The sequence below is a fragment of the Ischnura elegans genome, chromosome 9 (assembly GCF_921293095.1).
Source record: "Ischnura elegans chromosome 9, ioIscEleg1.1, whole genome shotgun sequence".
Taxonomy (NCBI): domain Eukaryota; kingdom Metazoa; phylum Arthropoda; class Insecta; order Odonata; family Coenagrionidae; genus Ischnura; species Ischnura elegans.
This window is the reverse complement of record NC_060254.1, coordinates 27,471,540-27,495,564: the sequence shown is the minus strand read 5'-3', so window position 1 is coordinate 27,495,564 and position 24,025 is coordinate 27,471,540. Positions and strand designations below refer to the sequence as shown.

The following is a 24,025-nucleotide window of genomic DNA, read 5'->3' as shown; positions in this document are numbered from 1 at the left end:
TCAATCAGCTGAATGGTTAATCTTCATGGAATCAATGATAGGCGAGGTCGAAATTTCCGAGACGCATAGGGCCAAACATGCGGGGACGTTAGATGCTGAAGTGCATTCTTCTGATACGGGATCGAAGACTTGGTCTGCGTCGCTGCAAGCCTGCGGTCGTGAAATCTGCCAGTCGCCAGAGTCGTCCTTCTCGCAGTGAAAGTAATAGCCGGCGCAATCCTCATTGGGAAGAGGGTTATTGCCAGCATGCTTGCAGATCTCGTCAGAAGGTTTTAGTAATACACGGTAAGTGTCCACAGATTTTGGCACCACCAATAAACACTGTTTTAGAAGAATATTGAGGATTTGAAGAATAGGATAAGATTTAGCATTAAAATAATACAGACAACGGCATTAATTTTACAATCTATCTACTATCTATTTTTTTAATTGTTATGGTATTCATATCCACGTTGACCCCTATTCCTCTATCCTTTATATACTCCTTCTATATACCTCTCCTGGCCAGGAACGAGTCAGGAGAACAATCGTAAACGTGTAGAGGTGAATCGTAATCCTATATAATCGTAAACTGAGCCATATGTGAAATTTACGGCTTCTTAACAAAATTCTTTTACCTCTACTAGTTTTTGTTTTCCTTGCTTTAGGTGCATCATAGCCTTGTATTTGTTACTGCTTAGTAATACGACAGTTGGCTTTTTGTTAAATCGGATATGTGGTAATAGTCATTTCCTTTTTTGTCGAAGTCTTCTTCAAAACCGTCTCTTTCTCAGTTATGACCGCCATGTTGAATGCAAATCGCAGCATTAGTAGAGTTTGATATTCAAATACTGGATGCTTAATGAACACAGTTATTTAATGATTATAATTAGAAGAAAATAAAGAGGTGTTTGAAACAAAACGTTCATCAAATCATCTGACGTTACACATATTAATTCTCTCTCAGTGAATATTGATACCCAAATCCTTATTTATGATTACATTATCGGCTATCTCGATGTTGGCATTAAAAATTCCGGGGGACATTGCACAACCTTATCTCGCTCCTATTCTTGCTGCTTCATAGTCGGGGTCAGAATTGATAACAACTAACAGTTTTTTATTTAAATCTGTGCATTTACTACATTTGTAAGACAATTTGTAGAGCACTACAATGTCTTCCAGAAAGGTAAGCATTGAATTCCATTTCACATTTTCAAAGGCCTTCTCTTTCTGGATAAATGCTATGAAAGTCAATTTTTCCTGTTCAATTTTCTTCCCTTCGAGCAGAAAGGCCAAAATTGCTTTTCTTGTGTCCTTTCCTTTACCAAATCCAAAATATTCACCTTTCAGGTATTCCTCTGCTCTTTGTTCTACTTTCCTGTTGTAGATTATTGTCAGAGTCTTCGATAAATATGTGGTAAGGCTTTTGGTCCTAAGATCTTCACCTTTTTCAGATACCTTTTTTATGCATCGGTATGATGATATTCCGCACGAAATCACTTGGCATATCTCCTGTTGAGTACATTCTACGGATAGTTTTGATGTACACAGTTAAAGTGTCAGGATTGTACCTCTTTTGGTCGAAAGGCAAATGAACGGATAGATTAGGAATGAGAAATAGAGGATTTGATCGGACAAAATATTAAGGGCATGGAATACAAAATAATGCTGCAACAAGATGAGGTTCTCGGAATGGACAGCGGTTCCCAACCGGTGTCAAGCGCTCCCGTAAGACGCGCCCGAACACGGTAGGGGGTACGTCGAAAATAATCGGTAATGGCTGACGCCAGTAACTTATGTACCTCATGATGAATTCTTCTCAGGTTCTCATCCAGGTTAATTCTTTCATATAAGTCGACGTTTCGAGAGACGACTTGTCTGCCATCTTCAAGGACGTGTTACTCTATGGAAGTCCAATTTCAAACGTCGGCTTATATGAAAGAATTAACCTGGCTCAGAACCAGAGAGGAATACATCAATAGTATTCACCAGGAAAAATTTAATCGTTTTTATCTATCTCTTAACCAAGAAATACGTATGCATATTATAAGAGGTATTTATAACAAATTTTCTATTTGTACATTATTTTTATATCTATAAGTATCACCTACCCTTAGTGAAATTATGTATTAAAATTGACATTACATTCATGGAGGTATAATACTTATCAGTTATATACATGTGGAGAGGTTAGGAGGTAAAAAAGGTGGGAACTGCTGTTCTAGGGAATGTGGACGTAGAGCTACATTAAATAAGGCTATGACTTTTGACTCTTTGATTAAATAATTGGCCACAGTAAATGAATCTTATCATCAGCGACCATACCTGAACTCTTCAAAAGTATTACCATAGGTTACGTTTGTAATTCAGTGCGACCTTATTTTAAAGGTTCGTCTTTAACTTACGGGATGGTGGGTTGTTGTCGTTGTTGTTGGGAACCGAGGACCTTGTGTAGGCTCGCTTGGTGGGATTGGTACATAACCTCCGTTAAGTCCGTCCAAGATGGCTGTGAGCAGGGGGAACTTGACGCCGTGGCATTCTCCGTGAAAATCATCGGTCTCAATACTCCACGCCATGACACCTTTAAGACCGAGGTTGACTGCGAACCGAGTCTAAAGGGAAATTTTTTGTAAAGTAGAATAGTTAAAATCTATTAACACATCCAGCAATAGCTGACATCATACTGAGCCTGTTGTGACAACAAGTATAACTGCCCATATGCCCATAAATGCCCTTAAGGCGGTTTAACTCAATGAATGATAAAAGAATTCCGGCGATTGAAGGGAAGGTATATAAGGACGAAAAATATAAAAGATATATATTACGGTAAATTCCCAGTATTTGAATATTTTCCTTCCTCAGGAAATGTGATGTTTATGTGTTTTAAATTCGTATGCGTCTCTCCAAAGTTTTCTTACCTTGATCTTGATGGACTCCTGGTCTTCGTAGCTTATCCATTGGTTTTCATTATAGGTGTACGGAGCAATTATGTACTCGTCATGCTCAATGCTCCATGCGCGTGGGTGCGTTAACCTCTGATCGCAGATCTAAGTAAAAGTTCAAAAAATCATCATTTGTAATTTAAAAGAGTATATTGTATGCCATCCATGCTCCGCCTTTATCGGTCGCAGTGGCATATACCTAAAAACCAATGAACCGCTGGACTGGAAAATTAACTTTATTAATGAAGAGATAAATACCGAAAGGTGCATTGATATTTTCCAATAATTATGCCTTACCGAGGTACCCAGACGGCACAGAATCCTCCGTATCTAATTCGTATGCAGATAGTATCCATTCACTGCTGCTCCGTCGCTTTTCGTCAATGGATACTATCTGCATACGAATTAGATACGGAGGTATCTGTGCTGTCTGGGTAATAATTCTCAAATGTCAAAACGATAGTTTTTGTAGGTTCCATTTAGGAATTCACACTTTATTTATTTTCTCATCTTGCAAAAAATTAATTTAAATGAGCAAAAGTTTAAATGTCTCTATTAGTGAAGTTTACCCTGCTGTCACTTTTGCGGGTTTGTGAATCTACGTAACCAATATGCGAGTTACGCGTCCAATAATGTTCGGAGAGCGCAACAATATAGTCATGCATATTACGGAGAATACAGCTCCAGCCTACATTCGAATGGCTTTTTCTCAGAAACGGTAAATCTTAGAGAAAAAAGTGAATTGACAATTTTGTAGATAATTATTTGATCTACAATTTTGGTCTGTTCAATTTTTATCATAAAACTAACCGTTTGGCCAAAAAATGCAAAAAAGTCATTTTTGTGACCTTTGACCTTGAATAAAATTTTTTGCAATCACGGGATCGATGGGGACTTTTCAGGATTTCATTAGAGTGGTATCCTTGAAGTTCATGGAAATTTTCAGCTTGTTGGCAATTTATGCAAGGGTCAATGTCTATTATGGCCGGGCTATACGGAGTATACTCATGGACACCAATCTAGCAACAGACCAGACCCATAATCAAAACAAACATGGGGTTGGCCCAGAGACTGGTATCGAAAATTTGAGCCCTGGACACTATAAAGAGTGTCACACGATAATTATAGAATATTTAGTCAGTGTCGAAGGGAAGCTTGTGTATTTGGCCATCGTGCGTTTCAGCATAGAGTAAGAATATACTTACTCTATGGTTTCAGGCAAGACGGCGTGTCGCTGCGTCGTAGTTGGCGCTGACCACGTCGTAAGCAACAGGAAAGCCACACTTACTAAAACAACAAACTTTTATGTTTTACTGTTAACTACTACAATACTTACCACACCCACAAAATAACAGTCCGCTAGCGCAAACGGTTCAGCCGCGGGAGAGGGAAAACGTTGGTAACTTTCGACGCCATTGGCAGAGGTGAGTTTAAATCGTTCATAATGAATCGATTGAATATCGAATATGAATTAATCTTGTATACGAGTGAATCTCAGGGTATTCAGAGACCGAGAAAATCGGGAATTGTGCGTGAATTTTCAGTGCCTGGAATTATGCATGAATTATTCATTAATTTTTGTTTCAACCTGGAATTTCAAAGTCTTTTTTTTTCAAATTCATTTCACATAATATGATTGAAAAGAATTGAAGTAATTTTGGGTATTTTGAAGTTCTTATCTATCGAAGTAATCACGTAGCATTAACTTTGAATTTTGTAAACTTTCCCTGGAAATTTCTTGATTGAAGCTTTCGCGGCTCATGATGATTAAAAATAACTCACATACGGGTGTATGCCGCGTGTCGTGATGGAGATAGCCCCGACGTTTCGCGACCGACTGCTGGTCCCTTTTTCAAGGGAATAATGTTAGGATTGGGTTTTTGCTGCCTTTTTATATTTCAGGTGGGAGGAGTGGGCGGAGGGTGTGGGGAGTTAGGACTGGAGGGGGAAGATAAGGAAATAGATAAGGAAGATAAGGAAGAGGGCCATAGAAATAAAGAAAAACAAGAACAACTACAATAGAGATACCGGATTAAGAATCAGCAATACCTGGAACCCAGTCATCCGCAACATTTCCTCATCTTCCCCCTCCAGTCCTAACTCCCCACACCCTCCGCCCACCCCTCCCACCTGAAATATAAAAAGGCAGCGAAATTCTAACATTATTGACCCAATCCTAACATTATTCCCTTGAAAAAGTGACCAGCAGTCGGTCGCGAAACGTCGGGGCTATCTCCATCACGACACGCGGCATACACCCGTATGTGACTTATTTTTAATTTCCCTGGAAAATTTGGAAATACGGATGGATTTTTTAGGTTTGATTGGCTGGACACCCTAAATCTGTCAACTTACTGCATTTAAAATATTATGACGGGTACCTTTCACAGTGATTATTATTTTGCATGTTAACGATATCTTTACTAACTTCTTTCCTGATTTAAAAAGTACTTCAAATTTTTTTGAACATTATGCTATGCGAAATTAGTAGTCCACAAATAATAAATTTATTGCAAAATGTATGAATACAATTGAAGCCACTCTCCGTCGCCTTAGCCGTAATTTATACGTTATCACTTCTGTATTTCCATGTGGCGCTGTAAAATATTGCAACAATAACTGAACAACAACAGCAACATTGCACTGTTCTCCTACCCTCAAATTGGTTATTCAACTTTTTTCAGATTCGAAATCTGCTACTTGACAGGGGTGGCACTAATTGCAATCAAAGGAAGAAGAACGGAAGAGCCGATAAGAGCGTAAGAGCACAAGAGCTTAGGGTGCACCCTATGAATTGGAACACGGCCGTCGTTTACGCTAAAGGAAGGAGATATTTTCGAAGATGAAGGCAGATAAGAGAGGTTGTCGAGTGGAGGGGAGCGTAATGCCTCGTTCACAATACGATTGTCTGAGCGATCGTCCAAACGATAGATGGCCAAACTAGCCGTGTGAATTCATGTCCTGACAATAGTTCACGTAGTTCCTTAGGTTGCCGCTTTACGATGGTTAGGCGCTGGGAGACCGGAAAAGGAAGCGACAAGAGAAAGACGAAAAGCTCGTGAAGCTCTCTTCGCTCTATTTTTTTCATGGATTTGTCCTTTGAAGGAAGAATATGGACGGAAGAAAAATTATTCGGTAAATACACGTTGAACACAGTAATATCTTGTCCCTGCATACCTCAACAGGTTTGCTAACCAACAATTCCCGTTCGTTTTAGAAGTCAGCACTAGCGGGCAGCGCAGGTTTTAACCATCGTCGTGTGAATGCACGATAGTTCCGACAATGGCTGGAACAATCGTAATGTGAATGAGGCATAAGCGGATGTTGTCGCTTCCTCCCGCTCCGTTTACGCTTTGTTTCCCTCTTTTTACGCACCGGAAACCGATACATTTTTCGCAGGGATAGGCGCCAAGTGTAGGCAAATTCAACGGCGTGGAGATTGAAGACGGAGTCTGAGGTAGTAGGGATGCAATAGCCGAAACCTTGAAACAAGAGTTGAAGAGCGTATCGTTAGACAAACAAAGCGTGGGTACTGTGAGTGAAGCATAATGGGATGACGAACAGCAGGAGGCAAGAGCATTATTCATTCAAACCACATCCCTTTCCCTCGCGCAACATATTCCTTTTTCCTGGATCTCACGTACCCAAGCAGTATTCTCCTAATAGTTGAGAAAGAAGCCAATAGCTTCGAAAGCTCCGGATATATTTTTTTCCTGTGTGTGTGTTCCGTTTTTCTGTTTCATTTATTAAGTGCAAGTAACTTACTTTTTTATTATTATGTTCTTCACGCATCATTTCCTACGATTTAATGAACCATGTGATTATGGGAGGGGTGTTTTTTGTCAGTTCACCTCGTTGTATCCGATGAAGCCAGCTTCCCTGGTGTATGGCCCAGAGGTTCCAGGTCCCGATGCTGGGGCGTAGGGATCCGTCTTATCCTCTTGTGATAGGGTAAAAGTTCGACCGTGGAGCCCCACACCCATGACTAGTTTTTCAGCTGGTGCTCCATTCTGAATCCAATAGTTAATGCTGAAGTTCTGTGAAAACGATTTTATTGGCATTATTATACTGGGTGACTACTAAGTCAGAGTACAATCATGGCTTAAATTAAAAATTCATTCATATTTTATCATATGAGCGTTTTTAGTGGTAACCCGTAATCTCGGACAAATTTCAATGTATTATATATTTTTATGGGATGTTAAGTACGAGTAGAAACTAATAAATACACTAATAATTGAATCACAAACATATATTTATACATTTCTTTCATTGAGATTATCGCTTGTTTGATTGAGACTATCGATGTTTGGCTGCAACTTCACCAGTTAAACAGAAACATTTTATAGTTTTTCTTTTTTCACTGATTCAGTACGGTTGCGCATGCTTATGAAATATTCCATTTCAACCATTTCTAAATATTTTTCATTATTTATTAGTGACATTTTAAAAAGTTTAGATTCCAGTTTTGATTCTTGCTGTTCACTTGGAACAGTAAAAATAACACGCGGTTATTCTATCAAGTGAAACTATTTTTTTCGCTTGTAAAGTGCATGGAGAAGAAGGAATTGATCACTCAATGAAGGGTTTCCACACAAATGTTAAAACCTTAAAACCGTGAATAAGCCGTGAATTAGTCTACCGTGAAAAAAAACCTGGAGAAGGCCGTGAATTTCATCATAAAACCTTAAAAATCTCTCCAAATTGGTTGTAGAAATAAGATTGACAGATGAAAATAAAGATTGATGTTTGGAACATGTTTCAAGGACGAGTCACGTGCAGATACTGTCCACGCATTTATCTACACACGTGTATTCGAAGAGCAGTTATTGGTCCGTGTGCCATGTCGACATATTGACCTTAAGCCTGTGATTGGAAGACTGGTATTCGGTTAAGTGTTCATTAACCCTAGCGAAAAATGGGACACTTCTTCACTTCCCTGCCACACTACTCCTTCCATTTTCCCCGTCACAACCAGGCCCTTGGCATTTGGCTAACAGAATCACTAATTGCTCTCCTAGATCTTCATCTTCAACTGTTTCCCGATATAGACAATCACGGCGCTGAAGTCGACTTAAAGCTCAAGTGTAGCTACCGCACCACACTTAAGCCGTGTCCCAATTGGCCATTTGGCTATGCCAATTACAGGATTTAGCCATGACGCCATCTTGGAAGGATGTCCCAACTCGTTAGCCAGCATAAGGGAGAGACTTTAGGCAGCTAACGCGGCCGCCAGATTTAGGCATCGTGGAGTGCATCCTTCGCCCGACTTTTCCCATGATTCAAAGCGTGCAAAGCGTCTTCAGGAGAAAGGGCATCATGGCTGTCAACAAGGGATAGTACTTGTTTGCAAGTAGCGTTGATATTTTGAGACTTGTTCGAATAATTATTAATTTTTATTTTGTTTATAATAATGAAATTGCGTTAATGGAAGGGTAATAATTACGGAGAAATTAGTTAAAGAGTAGGCGGCGTTAATTTTAATGCTAATTAATGTTTATATGCTTCTTATGTAGGTATGTATATGTTATTTTATAACTTTTTATATCGATCACATGTTATCTTTTGCTACCGTTTACTTTTTTAACGTGTTTAAGAATGCTTCTTTATGTTTATATGCTTCTAATATATACCTACTTAATTATGTAACACCTTGTCTAAATTCTTATTTAACACTTTTTGTACATTTTTTTTTTCCATTTTAATTTACTTTAATGGTGGAGTTATATATATTTTTTTTTTTTTTAATTTATTTATTTTTTTGTTTATAAACACATTACAATACATCAAAAATACATATCTCAAATATTAAAATATATATAATACATTAAAAACATTCCCTTTACAAATTCTTAACACGCTTTTCACTATATAACCAACACATATTCTGACTTATTGGGCAAGGAAAGATAAAAGAGAAAAACCCTGATATTACAATATTTTGGAATAAAAAATATTTTTACAATTAGGAGACCTTCTGAGCCAAAAAAGGCTCATCAGCAGGTTCTCCATAATTCATTTACAAGAAGTTAAAAACATCAAAAAACAATGAAAGAAACGATAAAAAACTAATGTCTGAAAATTAAAAATTAAAGTCCTCAAGTAGATAATTTAAAAGTTTACTTTTGACATCCGAATATGTGGTTAAACCATGCATTTCTTTAGGTAATTTGTTAAACAATTCAGGAACACTAACCACCATTTTGTTTTCACCGTATTGATTGAAGCATTTGGGGATTTTATATTGGTATAGATTCCTCTTTTCCATTTTATGAAAATTGTCTTTCAGTGTTTTGTATTTATTGGAAAAATAATTATCTATTATTAAAATATAGGTTAGAAGTTTTTCGAGTGGTAGTATTCTTAGTGTTTTATAGAAATTATTTGTATCGTGAGAGTCTGAGTTAGCTGACAAATTATTATCATTTTTTTTGTGGTATGCAATCGCTTTGATGATCCGGTTTTGTGTACTGTATAGTTTTAATTTATGTACCCTACAGGTTTTACCCCAAATAGTAACGCCATATCTTAATATTGATTCAGCAGTTGCGAAATACAACATCTTTTTAACTTTAATATGCAAAAAATCTCTAATATGATACATTTGATAACTAACCTTTCGTAATTTACTACATATCTTCTCACAGTGTTCCCTAAATTTGAATGTCTGATCTATTATGATACCGAGATACGTATATTGTGTTACTTGTTCTAATTTGTTGCATTTACACACAGACTTGGTTATTTCAGTATGCAGGCATTTATAATCATGTATTGTTATGTGAATCTGTTGAACGTTAGCTGCATTATTGGCTATGGACATAACTTTAGACTTCTTCATGTCGATGGAGAGGTCATGGTCATGTGACCATTTTGTTAAGTTATTTACATCATTTTGCATGTAGGCAATGGCAGTATTTAAATCTCTATGAGCAGATATCAATACAACATCATCAGCATAAAGTAAAATATTACAATTTAAAATACATTTAAATATACTATTAATATACACAGTAAAAAGGATTGGTCCTAAAATAGAACCTTGAGGTACACCATATTCTACATTTCCTTGGTTTCCAATACAGTTTTTAAATTTCACCCTGATACTCCTCTGCAGGAGATAGCTTCTAAACCATTTCAGGATATACCCTCTAATTCCAATTTCCTGCAGTATATGCAGCAATGTGGGCAAATTGACAGAGTCAAAAGCTTTTTTATAATCCACATATGTGACTGCTACTTTATTATTCTTATCAAGGTTGGTATTTATTATGTCGGCAAAATTTTCAAGTGCATCTTTAGCTCCTCTACCTTCCACAAATCCATATTGGTAGTCTGAGATTATTTTATGTTTTTTCAAGAAATTTGTTAGATACTGTGCCACGTATTTCTCCATAATCTTATTGATAGTTGGTAGCAGGGAGATAGGTCTGTAATTCGCAAAATCTTTGTAGGATCCACCTTTATAAATAGGTCTAACCAATGCAATTTTTAGCCCATCAGGCACTATACCTTGGGCAATGCTTCTTTTTACAAGAGTAGTTATAATAGGAAGAAGTATAGGGTTTGCCTTGATATCTCTGATTCTGATTCTATCTTGACCAGGTCCCTTATTTTTAAGCTCTTTTATAATTTTTTTAATGATATCTTCTGTGGGTTAACATTAGGTTAACACCCGTAATAATAAAGAATTATTACCTATGTTATTGGACAAAGTCCCGAAATTGGAATCGGAATAAGTAACAAAAATTAAAATCTATAGTGATTATAAGATGATGCCGAAACCTGATTTATGTACGTAAACCATACTTTAAATAAATTTTGAAAATAATTCCCAAGTCAGACGGTAACCGTTTGAATAGACTAAATACACCTGTTCTTAATAATACAAAACTAGAAATTAAATTGCTAAAATAAAAGGAATTCGAAAAAGTGCTTGGTTGAGAGACGATTGGATATTACAAACCAATTAAAAGGAATATACGCTAACATTTCACCACAAACTTAGCTAAAACCTCTTTAACAAAGCCATACGGAACTAAAAATACGAATTTGAAAGTATACCCCACCTACTTTACTATTGCAAAAAGGTTGTCTAAGATACTAAAATTATGATTAAATACTCTTCTCCGACATCTAATACTCAAAATCACTTGGCACATCACATTTCAATTTAGGGTGGGTTTTGTTCATCATTTGTTCAAATCATTCCGATTATCTCTTGTTTTGCATTGGCCTAGTACCCAGTAGATGGCAGCACCTGCGTAAGGATGTCCCAATTCATGCTCCCTTGTGGTTGGCTGCCCAGAATCTGGCTGGCTAAATACATGATGCCTAATGGCTAACGAGTTGGGACACGGCTTTAAGATTAGATTTAAGTGAAGTCACTTAAATCTAATTTTTATCACTTAATCTAATTTTTATAATTAATCTATTATTCAATAATGCAGTTTAATCACTTAATCCTAATTAACACAAGTTTCTTAAAGGCATTTGGCTAACGACAGGTGACGTCATGTGAGATAGCACTGACATTACTGCGTTTGCATTCATGGCGTCTGTCGCGTTTTTTCATTTTGTAGTTAACGTGCGGCAGATGTTTGTTACGTGATCAATATTTCTACATAAAATGGCGTATCAACAGACCGTGAATTTGAAGTTTTGAATTCAGGCCGATTTTCCTGGTTAATGTTATATCTAAAATACCAAATAAGTAGCTAATAACACTCACCATTTTATGTCAATTTCACCTGTGCTACGATAACCACTGCTGGTGTGATAGATTCTTGGTAAAACACTTCGATATGAACTAAAAATATGTACTTTTCATCATCAAAAACTTCATAATAGCGCCTTCTTTGTAAATATAACCCAAATGAACTCAAATTGACCTATGCTACTCCCTAGCGCATCTTTCACGTAATAGCGTAATAGATTACTTTTAATCCCCTATGTGGAAGCACTTGCCGATAGTTCCTAGTGTTCCTAGGTTACACTATGCCCTAGGTACACCACCCCCCCTCCTACTAGTATATAACTGCTATGTTTAAAAGCAAAAGCTAGAGAGGACTTTATAAAAATTCTCTATGCCTTTTCAATTATAGTCGTTGTAATTTGAGAGAACTATTTTAAAATATAGGGTCAAGGTCCCGTCATCATATTTCTTCAGTAGTATTCTTTCTGGGCTTTAGCTGAACCGTTAGCGAAAATTATAAATTCATGGCGACATTTCGTAAATTTAAGTATACATATGGTGTTATATTTATAAACTGGCTATGCCCATGTCGTAAAGTAAAACTCTCCCCGTTCACAATTGGAATTAAATTCTGGGGATTTTAAAATTTCTTTCCCAAATTACAAATTTTCTGCATTACGTTTCTTCCCTATGAAGATTTTATTGCGAATTTAAATTGCATACGTAATGGTATTCGCAATTTTACAATAATGCAGTCACGCACATGATGTGTTACAGGTAAAAATGGAGAGTGAAATTTGTATGTAACATATTTTTACATGAAGTTTAGAATTGCTCATACACTCATAAATCCAAATATGCATTTTTTCTCTATCTATTAGAAGAATCTCTAGTGTATATATGTTATTTGGTTAAATTTTCAACAGATAAATAGATACTTACGGCATTGCGGTTCTTTTTATCAACTTCGGGAACCCAATCTTCAAATAAAGGTGAGTTGTGGATGCAGTATGTCGGAAATAAATCATGATAATCGTGGCACATTACATGGATGTGATCCAGGTATCTGTAAATATGATAACTAATGACATACATATTCGAAAATATCTGGCTTGGGATAAATTTTATGTCCATTTTCTGATCCATCGGTGTGAATGAATGAAACCATTGATAAGATTTGCGTAGAAATAAATGAAAATTTTCTAAGACAATTATTGTACAATCATTATACAACAGTATATATTTACTATACCTAAGGCATCCATTTATGAACAAGTTATCTTCGACCTTAGACAAAATTATATTAGTATAAACCCTGCAGCTATAATACGAATTAAATATTTTTTAATTAATTACATTTTTTGTCTAGAAAACGAATAAACATTTTGTAACAATTTCATTTTTTTCGTGAAATGCAACACTTAAAACACTAAACTCGTTTATGGACAAGTGAAAGAGAAGAACGGCAAATGAAGGGCTTTATGTCATGTAGAAGGAACGCGATTTCAGTTGCAAAAGAGAGAATTTAAATGTGAGTTCGGAAAGATTAGCTGGTAAGAGTGGAGAGCTGAGTAAAATCAATTTTTTGGTATGCTGATTGTTACCGATGATAACAATTTTCATTTCAATGGTAATAGATTCCTCTTATCTTTTTGTCATCCACTATCTCCTCAAATTTGATTGATGGATTACTTTGTCTGTTTAAGGCTTAATAAATCAACCTCTAAACTGTCGTAGAAGGATAAATTTCAAGTATTTGTCCCATGGTTTTTCTTAAATTTTGAATTCGAATCAATATTTCTGTGCTCTGTGTAAATTATGGTAACTATATCGTGACGGTTTAATGAAGTCGATGAGCAAAATAAACATTTGTTTAGTCGCGATGTAGGTACTACTTACTTGGCCATGGCTGGGATGTCATAAGAAGAGTCGATTATTCCTTTTTCAGCGGATACGGCGGCTGTCATCATGAGACCGTGTAGGTCGAATAGTGTCCGCATTTCGGACAGAAATGTGACGAAATTTTCCTGCATTAGAGGACACGTCAATGACTAGTGCAGACAATTTGTACACAGAAGTTTAAAAATACCGCAAACTGACCATATCATTTATAGTGTTTAAGGAATTTATGAATAATTCTATGTAAGTAGACATGTTATCAATACGAAATAGTGTCTAGCCTTAGCTTGTTATTGAGAGTTTATGTTAACCATGGAAAATGTTAGTGAAACCATGTACATAAAAAGGATTTTTTAGTTTATTTCATTTGTACGGTGGAATATATTTTACGACAATCTTCTTTATAATATTTAGAGTTCGTATTCAATCGGAAACCATTTTTGTGCCAAAATTATCATTTTCAGCTGTCAGCATTATTATATTAAGCTGAGGTAACTTATCTAAATCCTGCTTTTAGCGATTGAAAAATTTATTAAGCATTGAATACTGTACATTCATATGTAAAGCGGAGCATCTTATTCACTCTCACCTTATCCTCAGGTTTTCCGCCATTTTGAGTTGGATATTGCCAGTCAAAATCCAGACCATCAAAGTTGTACTTGTTCAGGAATTTCACAGCGCTGCCAAGGAAGGTCTTCCTGCTGGAGGTATTTGAGACCATCTGTATAAAAAAGTGTATTTACATAATTTTTCGAAGTCCTCGTTGTAACTCACTGGTCAACGCTGTTTTTGAGGCAATAATAAACTTATTATCTTTTTAATGCAATTGGCAACACTGTAAATATAGTCTGTCCAAATAAGGAGGGTGGGTAAGAGATTAAGGCACCGCTTGAGAACCCAACATTGTCCGCGTACCTGCAGTCCGACAAACAGGAACCGGGGTTTGTTCGACCGCGTGCACTATAATGACTTACGAATAGCACTGCACTCTAACAATTATCAACTAACATACGCTTAATTTGTATATTTTTAGTTTTTATTTCTACGTGTATATTTATGAAAAAAGAGTCCCGTCGGATTTATGTGAAATAGTTATGCAACAGTTGGTGGTTACAAAAAATTGTACTTTGCATTTTTGTAGGAGTCCCACAGTCTTACATACTTAATTGGCAATTCTCGATCGTATTTAGAATATTTTTTCATGAAATCACATGCGTAAATCATGACTGTAATATAAATGTACGTAATACGCTTACTTTAAGGTGATCTTTTCTCCGAGTGGAGTACGATACGTGACTCATCATAGCGCAGCCGGTCGACAGCACCCCGGCTACTGGTTGACGGACGGAAGGTACGCAGATAAGGTTGATGATATGATGGCATGGTAGGCGGCGGCTCTCTGGGTAGCTAACAGAGAGCCGCCGGGAAGGCAGGTAATCTATATTTGGACAAACTATAATTTACTTTACCATAACTATATATAATTTAATACTCTAATTTAATTGCCGCCACGTCTCATTAACTTGCAAAGAAACCATCCTTGTGAAAAAAAGAAAATATGTGATGATGTAATTCTAAAATATGAAAAAATCTCTATTATCAGTGTGCTGACAAAGAAATTATTATAATAAAGTAGCATTAGAGAATACATGTAGGAAGATATATGGTAAAACGTAGAAAATGAAAAACTGGCTTACGTCTGAATATTTTTTCGACGCTTCGTTCCACCCGCCTATGGCAAGAAGTGTCTTCAGGTCAGGATTCTTCTCCTTCAGTTTAGTGAAACGAGTGAAGGCACCTAGTATTATGAGGAGGAGTTAAAATCATAAATGAACATTGTACTTCATCGAATCATCATTCTATAGTTATCTCATACTCAATCTGCACCTGCGGTTTCTTAGAATCTAGGTATCAATTAGACCATCTTTCTACGGCACATGCCTTACAAACTTAACGTCCGACAGCTTTGCATTGGACTTCATACCAAAAGGAAGCATTATTATCGAAAAGTTTACATTTCTCCTGAGGTGACATAATTATTATTTATTATTATTAAATAATTAGTTACAAGTCGACCATGTAGTCGGGTGGTAACATAAAGTTATTACACAATAATATACATAAACCAAAATGCAAAACAAAATACTTACTACCACAAAATTTTTAAAAAGCCCTCAACAAAACCATTTTTACACAATACATGTCCCCGTATACCTAGCACCAAATCAGCAAAAATACTTTACATATCTACATTTACGTTGCCCTCAAAATCCATTTCTACACAATAATATACTAAGACCAAAGAAAAAAAACAAGAAACACAAAATTTTAAAAATATACAATTACAAAGCCCTCAAAATTCAATTTTATCTACCCTTTTGGTAAATATAGAGGCGTGAGTTGAAATGGCTCAGAAAAAATTTCTTCGGGTAAGCCATTCCAATCCTCTATCCCCCGATGTAGGAAGGAAAATTTTAGTCTATCTGTCAGCTGCCTTGGGGCCTTAATCTTATAATTATGATCCCTCCTCCCTAGATAACTTGGTCCTTTTAACCACTTCGTTAGCTCCCTCCACGCAGGATCACCACTGTAAGTTTTAAATACACACTTCAAGCGTGCTTTCTTCCTCCTTGATTCTAAAGAATTCCATCCCAGCGTTTTTAACATTTCCGTGACGCTTGCCTTCCTTCTGAAATTTCCCAAAACAAATCTAGCTGCTAATCGATGAACTTTTGCTAATTGCTTGATCTCTCGATTCAAATGAGGATCCCATACTGATGCCCCGTATTCTAGAATGGGCCTAACAAACGTTTTATACGCGAATTCCTTTGTTTTTTTTCAGCTTTTTCCAAGCGTCCTCGTCAAAAAATGTAACGCCCTGAAAGCTTTGGTCGCAGTTTTTTCGATATGAGTTCCCCATTGCAAATCCCAGCTTAATGTCACTCCTAGGTAATTACAACATTTGGTTTCTGACAGTAAGTCACCCATAATATGGTAATTATTTTGTACACAACTCCTTCCTTTCCGAAATCTAATTAGATTAGTTTTGCTGGCATTGATGATCATTTTATTTTCTTTAGACCATTTATCCAAATTATTTAGGTCATTTTGTAAGATGATACAATCATCTACTTTGTCTATGACTCTATAAATAATGCAATCATCTGCAAACATTCTAATTGTGCTCTTTATATTCCCACTAATATCATTTACGTAGATAATAAATAGCAAAGGACCTAGCACACTTCCTTGCAGTACCCCTGAAGTGGCATTGAATTCATCGGAAAAAATATCGCCGACTCTAACACGTTGTGATCTACCTACAGTAAATGAATTTATCCATTTTACGACCCTACCATCCAAGCCGAGCGCGTTTATTTTTTTAAATAGAATCTCATGATCTACCCTATCAAAAGCTTTTGAGAAATCAATCAGAACCCCATCGATTTGCTTCCCGTTGTCAAGCCCCTCCACCAAATCCTGATAAAGAGATGCTAATTGACTTTCACAGGAGTAACCCTTACGGAAACCATGTTGTCCTTCCCAAAACCAGTTCTTTTTTCTTAATACCTCCTTGATATAGTCCGCGATCAGATGCTCCATTAATTTACACACGATGCAAGTTAGACTAACCGGCCGATAGGAATTGACACTATCTCGAGGCCCTTTTTTGTAGATGGGAGCTATGTATGACTGTTTCCAGTCATCGGGTAAATCACCATTGTTAATTATTACCGTGAACAAGTGTTTAAGAAAAGGAACTAGAAAATTACCCAACCTTTTAATTAATTCCCCCGGAAGACCGTCAGGTCCACAGGACGCGTGACTTTTTATTTTTTTCACTCTATTTCTTATATCACTGCCTTTGATTTCAAAGGAGTCAAACGAATGATCTTCCCCAACTATTGGTGATAATACTTCATCTTCACTGTACACTTTGGAAAAAAAGTTCTTAAAAGCTGTGGCTTTTGAATAATTATCGTTTACAATACGGTCTTCACACTTGAGAGAAATATTTTCTAGAGCATTATACCCTTTTCGTCTCCTTCGAATATATTTGTAAAGCCCACTCCAGCCCTGGTCTTTTAGTGAGTTCCTCAAAAATGTATCCTTGGCCTTTAATTTTTCGGCGTTTAGTTTCTTATAGGCATCCTTATAATCACTTAAATATACGCCCCCTCGATGTCTTATCTTATGAAGCCTTCTCACTCGACGCTTTAGCCTTCTGATTTTTGCGTTATAATATTCGGGATCGGGGTTTGCTTTTAATGCTTTGGAGGGAACGTATCGATCTGATCCTTCGATTAGTAGGCTTTTGAAATGTTCCCATACTTTATTTACACAATTCCCATTCCCTACCCATCCCAAGAATCTTTCCGCTAGAAAATCACTAAAACCAACCATATCCATTCTACTATATTGCTTGCACAGTTTTCCTTTTAAGGGTTTTTTGGACTTTCTACACTTAACAGACAAGGAAACCGCCTTATGGTCGCTTATGCCGTCAAGAACATCGGAAGAGATAAACATATCAATAGGCCTCACTAAAAACACATCCAAAATATTTTCCCCACGGATAGGGTCCTTAACTACCTGAGAAAATCCCCCTAGCCTTACAAGGTCATTTACTCTCTGCTGCGCCTCGCCTCCCGTTGCAGTTTGGGCTTCCCAGTCCACATGAGGTAGGTTGAGGTCCCCCACTATAATTACCGGATTATCCCTCCCGCTCGCAACTTGGCCCTCATACAATGTGTTTAAACGGTCAAGGATACCTAGGCCGTCATTTGGAGGCTTATAGACCGCAGTTATTTCCAACTCCCTGTCGGTTCCGGGAAACAGAAGTACGCTAATCATTTCATAGGTCTCATCCACCCTATGCAGAAGACAATGTATATTTTCCTTTACGCCGAGAAATAGCCCTCCCCCTCTGCCGGCCCGGTCTCTTCTGTAAACCGTAAATCCATTCGGAAAAACCTCATCATTCATCATATCCTCATTCAACCATGATTCAGTGCCAATGATGATATCCGGACATTGTATTTCGACAATTGAACTCAACTCAACTGATTTGGATGCGACACTTCTACAATTTAATTGTAGTAATTTCAAATATCCATTCAACGACTCCAACATCTCAACTGAATCTTGGCATTCCCCATCCAAAATATTTAAATTTGTTGATCTTGGACTATAATATCAATTTACATTGATATTATAGTCCAAGTTTTGTGTAGTAACCTTGTTTGTCTTTTTAACATCTCTCAAAACAACACCTCCCGGACCCCTACTCAGTTTCCCTTCATTAGGACGGAGTTTACCACATCACATAAAAGTCCTCCAAACTTCTTTGTACCTCTTCTATTTAGGTGCAGTCCATCTCTACCCAGATCATATTCCTTAACCCAGCAGTTTGGATCAACAAAAAGCAGTCCTTTTTTCTGGCAAACCCACTCGATCCCTTCATTAATATAATCAATTCTGTTTGGGTCGAAATTTCTTCTTCTTAAGATACCACTGATAATAATTGTTGCACTTTTAAACTTTTTTCTTGCCGCGGAGCACAAATCCCATAAATATCCAGTTATGTGATCGTCAGATTTAGCATGTTTAATATCGTTGGTACCAACATGCAATACTACCACTTTTTCGTCACGCCGATCATCCAAATTATTTATTCTTTTCTCTAAATGCTCTGTTCTAATTCCGGGTAAACAATCCACCCGAAAGTTGTCCGGGCAAAAATCACTAACAAATCTCAGCAAAGAGTCTCCCATAATACGTACATTTGGCTCAGCACCATTCACAACTAGAGACTCATTTGCTTCTAATTTATCCCTAATGTCCCCTCCTTTTCCTGAATCATTGGGCTCACTTTGATGCATCGACCCAACACCGTTTTTACGCACGGATGAACTTACGTCCATCTCAGCAACAACCCCACTTCTTTTTCCTTTTGCTGTTGATCGTGAGTATGATCTCACATCAACTTCAGACCTCTCACATCTTGTCTTACCTAGAGTTTTTGTTGTTGTAGCACTGGGAATCCGCCCTCGCAGTCGGTTATTCTCAGCTTCTAGCACTTCAATTCGTCTCCTTGCTTCGTCCAGCTCCGTAGTCAACCTCGCGATTTGAAGTTCCTGCTCAATGGTGAGCTGTCTCTCCCGCTCGACTCCACACTCCCAGCAACTCCATCCATCTTTAACGCATTCTTCCAAGTTTGATATAGAGCAGTTAAAGTGGAACCAGCAACTACACACTACACATTGCACTCCATTCCGTAGGTGTTTGTGACAAACGGAACATTTAACCCCGACCGTAACTTCCGACTTCCCAGACTTTGTCATTTCAAGGCAAATTTCCCTTCACCACGAGCAACGCGGCCAAACACGTCTGGCCCTCACGACGGCCCGGAGATGACTCAAATTACTTAAAGATAGCTAACAATATGGTGAACAAAGAGATTTTGAGTTTCTGTATGTGATTTGAACAAATTTTCGGCCCACTACGTACTTAACATGAGGCGAAAAATAAATTAAAACCACTCGATAGTATTCATCAGCATGTCAAGGATGTAGACATTGACATTTCCCTTAAGGTAAATTTTCATGATAACATTTAAAAGCCAATTATCCGTCTGGTTTCATCGTCGTCGTCGCATTCAATATGAAATTTCATAATAAAGAAGCCAGAACCACAGAACACTGCATTTTATGGAGGGAATAGAATTTTTCTCATTCAGTATTGGCGATAAACTTTACTAACCTCCACTTCATTGTTGTTTTTTTGCATTAAATTTTTTTTAAATTCGTTTTTCAGCTTGTGCGTATTGAATTAATACATTTATACGACAGCAAAATATTTTGTCAACATATATTCCAGCGAAGTAATTGTCATTTACTCTAAAAAATTTCTTTATTTGCGTCGTCTTTCCTGCTATCCCAAATCTATTTCTTTTAGCTACACCATCTGACGCTATGCTATGAGTTGTTGCATACTTTGTCAGGATGCCTGCCGGTGGAGCGGAAGTTTGGCATCACTGCTCTCCATAAGGCCCGTACTGTCAACTAAATGTGGAACGCACTATAGTGCATTAAATATATACACAATATTTAACTTTTTTGAAGGGTGGTCTGAAGAAAGAGAGAGGCTTTTCAAGCTATTTTCATCTTCAGCTAGCAGTGCTACGTCGTCTGCAGAGGCTGTCACTGATTTTTATCCCTACATCTATCCCTTGATATTGAAGTTCAACTTTGGTAGGGAAATTTCTAAAGTAAGATGAAATAATACAGGGGCAAGTCAATCTCCATCGCTAACTCTAGTTAGTACATTACATTGTAGGGATATTGTCATTTTGAAATAAACAATAGATTTTATAAACTTTTTTCCGACCTAGGCGTCGATGTTTCTACATCATCTTCGGGAAACAAAACAGCGTGTAGAGAGTTCAATTTATACAATTGAAAACTCTTGCGAGGTCGATTAGGGGGAGGGGTGAGAGGAGGAGGAGAGACCGCTTACTCTCCTCTCTATTCCCAACACTTTCTTCTTCAGGTTGTTCCATCTCTTCCCCCTACTCTCTTCCCTTACTTGCACCCTCTACAGTTAAAAATTGTAGAAATTTAATGGCCAATCACTCCATTTTGAGCCATTTTGTACCATGAAGAGGTTTTAGTGACGTAGAAATCTAGATCGGCAAAAAGTAAATAATCTTGGGCAATTGCGAGTGACTACTTGCCATACTGCAATTCCGTCAATATGGTGCAATATTGCAATGTGCTATTCTAGATGGTGCAATGCTGAAATTTGCGTCAATGTGGAAAAGTTCATATCCATCACGCTTGGATATTCGTATTTTATTCCAGTTGTTACCTTTTCCGTGATTCTCATCGAGGTCGTTCACACGGTCCAAGGAGATAATCGTGCCCTGGGTTGCGCTTAATCCGGCAAACTCGTAGATGACATGAGTGCAAATGTAGGGGTCGATGTCTTCGACGTCGAACTTTCCGGCTCCTGGTCGGTATACGGCCCAACTTCCGAAGTAGCACACCAACACCTTGTCGTCGCTTAGGGCCTTGGGCCTAGAAGCTACGACCGCAAAGCCGACAAGCAGGAGCAGCAGGGAAACCCTGAAGTTGACCATGATGTTTTTGCTGCCATGAAATATGGGAGAAAATAACAATTGAACAAGTATGCTTGTCAATAATTATGCATCGCCCATAGTTTGCAACTACCTGCACTTGACATAAGTAATGTAATATGGAACTTTGGGGTTTTTAAAAATTTTAGTTCGATGCAAGAGGTAATTAAATAATACATTTTCTTTGCATTATTTCAGTTGGGTGTCTTATGTGAAATGTGATAAACCTGATTTGATTTGTCTCTAAAACGGATATTCTTCAATGCGGAATATTAACTGGGTAATAGTTTCAATTAACTCTTCCCAAATATTCCCGAAGACAAATTTATGCGCAATACTGATTTTCCGAAAACTGGTCCCAGTTTTATATATTATATTCCGTATCATACCCACCTCCGGTTCAGTTTCAATTTGAGGTCCTGGGAGGATTCCTCGGTTCTATTAGTGTCGGATGGAACTCTTTTCTGTACTTTTCAATGGCCGTCCGTGGTATATGCTGAATTTATGGCCCGTTTTTTACACGGAAAAGGTTTCCGATCTTTTAAGATCAATTTTTCCTTTCCGTTACCCAATTCCAATTGTGGATGAAAGCTTGACGAGATTCCCGACCGTTGATCTGTACTATAAGAGCCGACGCGTCGCGACGTCTCAATTACTAACTCGGTCGTCGTCCCCAGGGCGTTGAGTTCTGGGTCAAAAATTTTCTGCGTATATATTTATATATATCTTTCATCAGTGGGTGGGGTCATTTCTGATTGGCCGTCGTCGATTTCGTCGTTGACGTTTTTCCATGAAGTCCTTATAATCTTGAGCTCTGGCTTCCACGCATGGCTGATTGAGTATCCCGTATCGCTGTTGATGTTTTTTTCTGCCTGTTTATCTCTATAGTCTCCTTTGCCAACCGGTCGCAGTATCCGATACATCTGCAAAGACATTTTGCGTCGCCAAAAACGATCCGATTGTTCCGGCTGAGGCTGTGTTCCGCAACCGCTGACGACAACTGGGAGTGGGCCTATCTAATGCATCTCTTGTGTACCTTAATCTTTCGTAGGACGCAATGGATCTGACTGGCACAGCGCAATTTTTTTACTCCTTCGTGCCACTAGGCGGCATAGACGCTTGACGCTTATAATAGATTTTGGTTTTGACCCTCTCTATGCAGCCTTACGCTTTTTACATTTATATCGACTGATCAGCGTCGTATTATTCTGCATAATTAATCATAAAAATTGCACAATTAAGTGATAGGTATGAAAGCAAAATTAGATATATAAGATATAAACAACAGTGATATAATAGAATTCGCATGCTATAATACATTACTATAATAACACTTGATAGCCTTAAGAGCACCATAAATCGCACCTTGCTGGAATGGTCCGGAGCCGTATGACGCCATGTAAAAGGGTTAATGCATAGCATGAAATACATTATGTAAGTGTTCGACTTCACTAATAATGTGGTTTTTACTTTAAAGGTGAAATAGTTGCCATTTTATCATCATCATCATTAGAAGGCAAAACTCCGAAGATTGATTTGACGAATATATCCACTCATTTCGCCTATCAGCTAATCCCTAAAGAGGTACGCAATTCATCCGTTTTGCTCCTTTTCTTTCGAGGCTTTCCTTTGCGATTTTTCCCCCCAAAAGGCCTTCAAACAATTACGAGATATGATGCAATTTCTGTAACAACAATGGAAACCTTAGGTTCCTTACTATTTTTTAGGTGCCCCTGCTTCTACAGACCCCAAATGTATCGTCATCTGGTACGTAACAAGAAATTTCTTAATGGGGTTGTTTGGTGATATGTATTCTTGATGCATAAGCAGCTATTTTGGTGTCATTCCCACTCATAGGCAAAGAATTCATTTCTGCGATATATTTTGTTTGCACAATGCTGCAAGTAATATTCCACAGTTATTTTCTGGCATTGTGAAATGTAAAAACACCGAACATTTATTGTAAGAGAAAGGTTTTCATTGGTTAAATAGTTTCCTATATGCGACATAGAGGGAGGGGGTAAGCTGGACACGATCAACCTAGGGAAGCAATTCTTTTTGGCACAAATGTGCGGCAGTTCGAGGGTGTGGAGTCTGAGGGCGGGGTTGGTTGGGGGAGCGATGCAAAAACTGATAATTTGTAACAATCATGAAAGAGCGAGTTGTGGGACAAGGAATAAGTGAGTAGGGAGAGAAACGTGGGGGGATGACGGAGAGTAGGGGGCTCGGTCATAATTTATTCTGAGGTTAAGGGGGATGGTGAATTGGTCCACATAGAAAGCGGAGCAGGTGCTCATTGAAGATGACCATCGGCCTCAGGGCATTCATTCACAGCCCTGAGGACGATGGCCGAGTCGGACATCGAAACGT

At 37.7% G+C, this 24,025-nt stretch overlaps 1 protein-coding gene across 1 annotated transcript; it reads right to left on the bottom strand.

Annotated features, from left to right (window-relative positions):
* On the bottom strand, positions 1-22,335 carry LOC124164907 (probable chitinase 2). Its single transcript, XM_046542137.1, has 10 exons — positions 22,049-22,335; positions 21,388-21,668; positions 15,216-15,316; positions 14,108-14,239; positions 13,519-13,646; positions 12,562-12,685; positions 6,776-6,961; positions 2,901-3,029; positions 2,388-2,594; positions 1-321 (listed from the first exon to the last, which is right to left on the bottom strand). Exons 2-10 carry the CDS (start codon positions 21,656-21,658, stop codon positions 1-3), a joined length of 1,599 nt encoding a protein of 532 aa, XP_046398093.1. The 5' UTR covers positions 21,659-21,668; positions 22,049-22,335.
* Between the last annotated feature and the right edge of the window lie 1,690 nt (positions 22,336-24,025).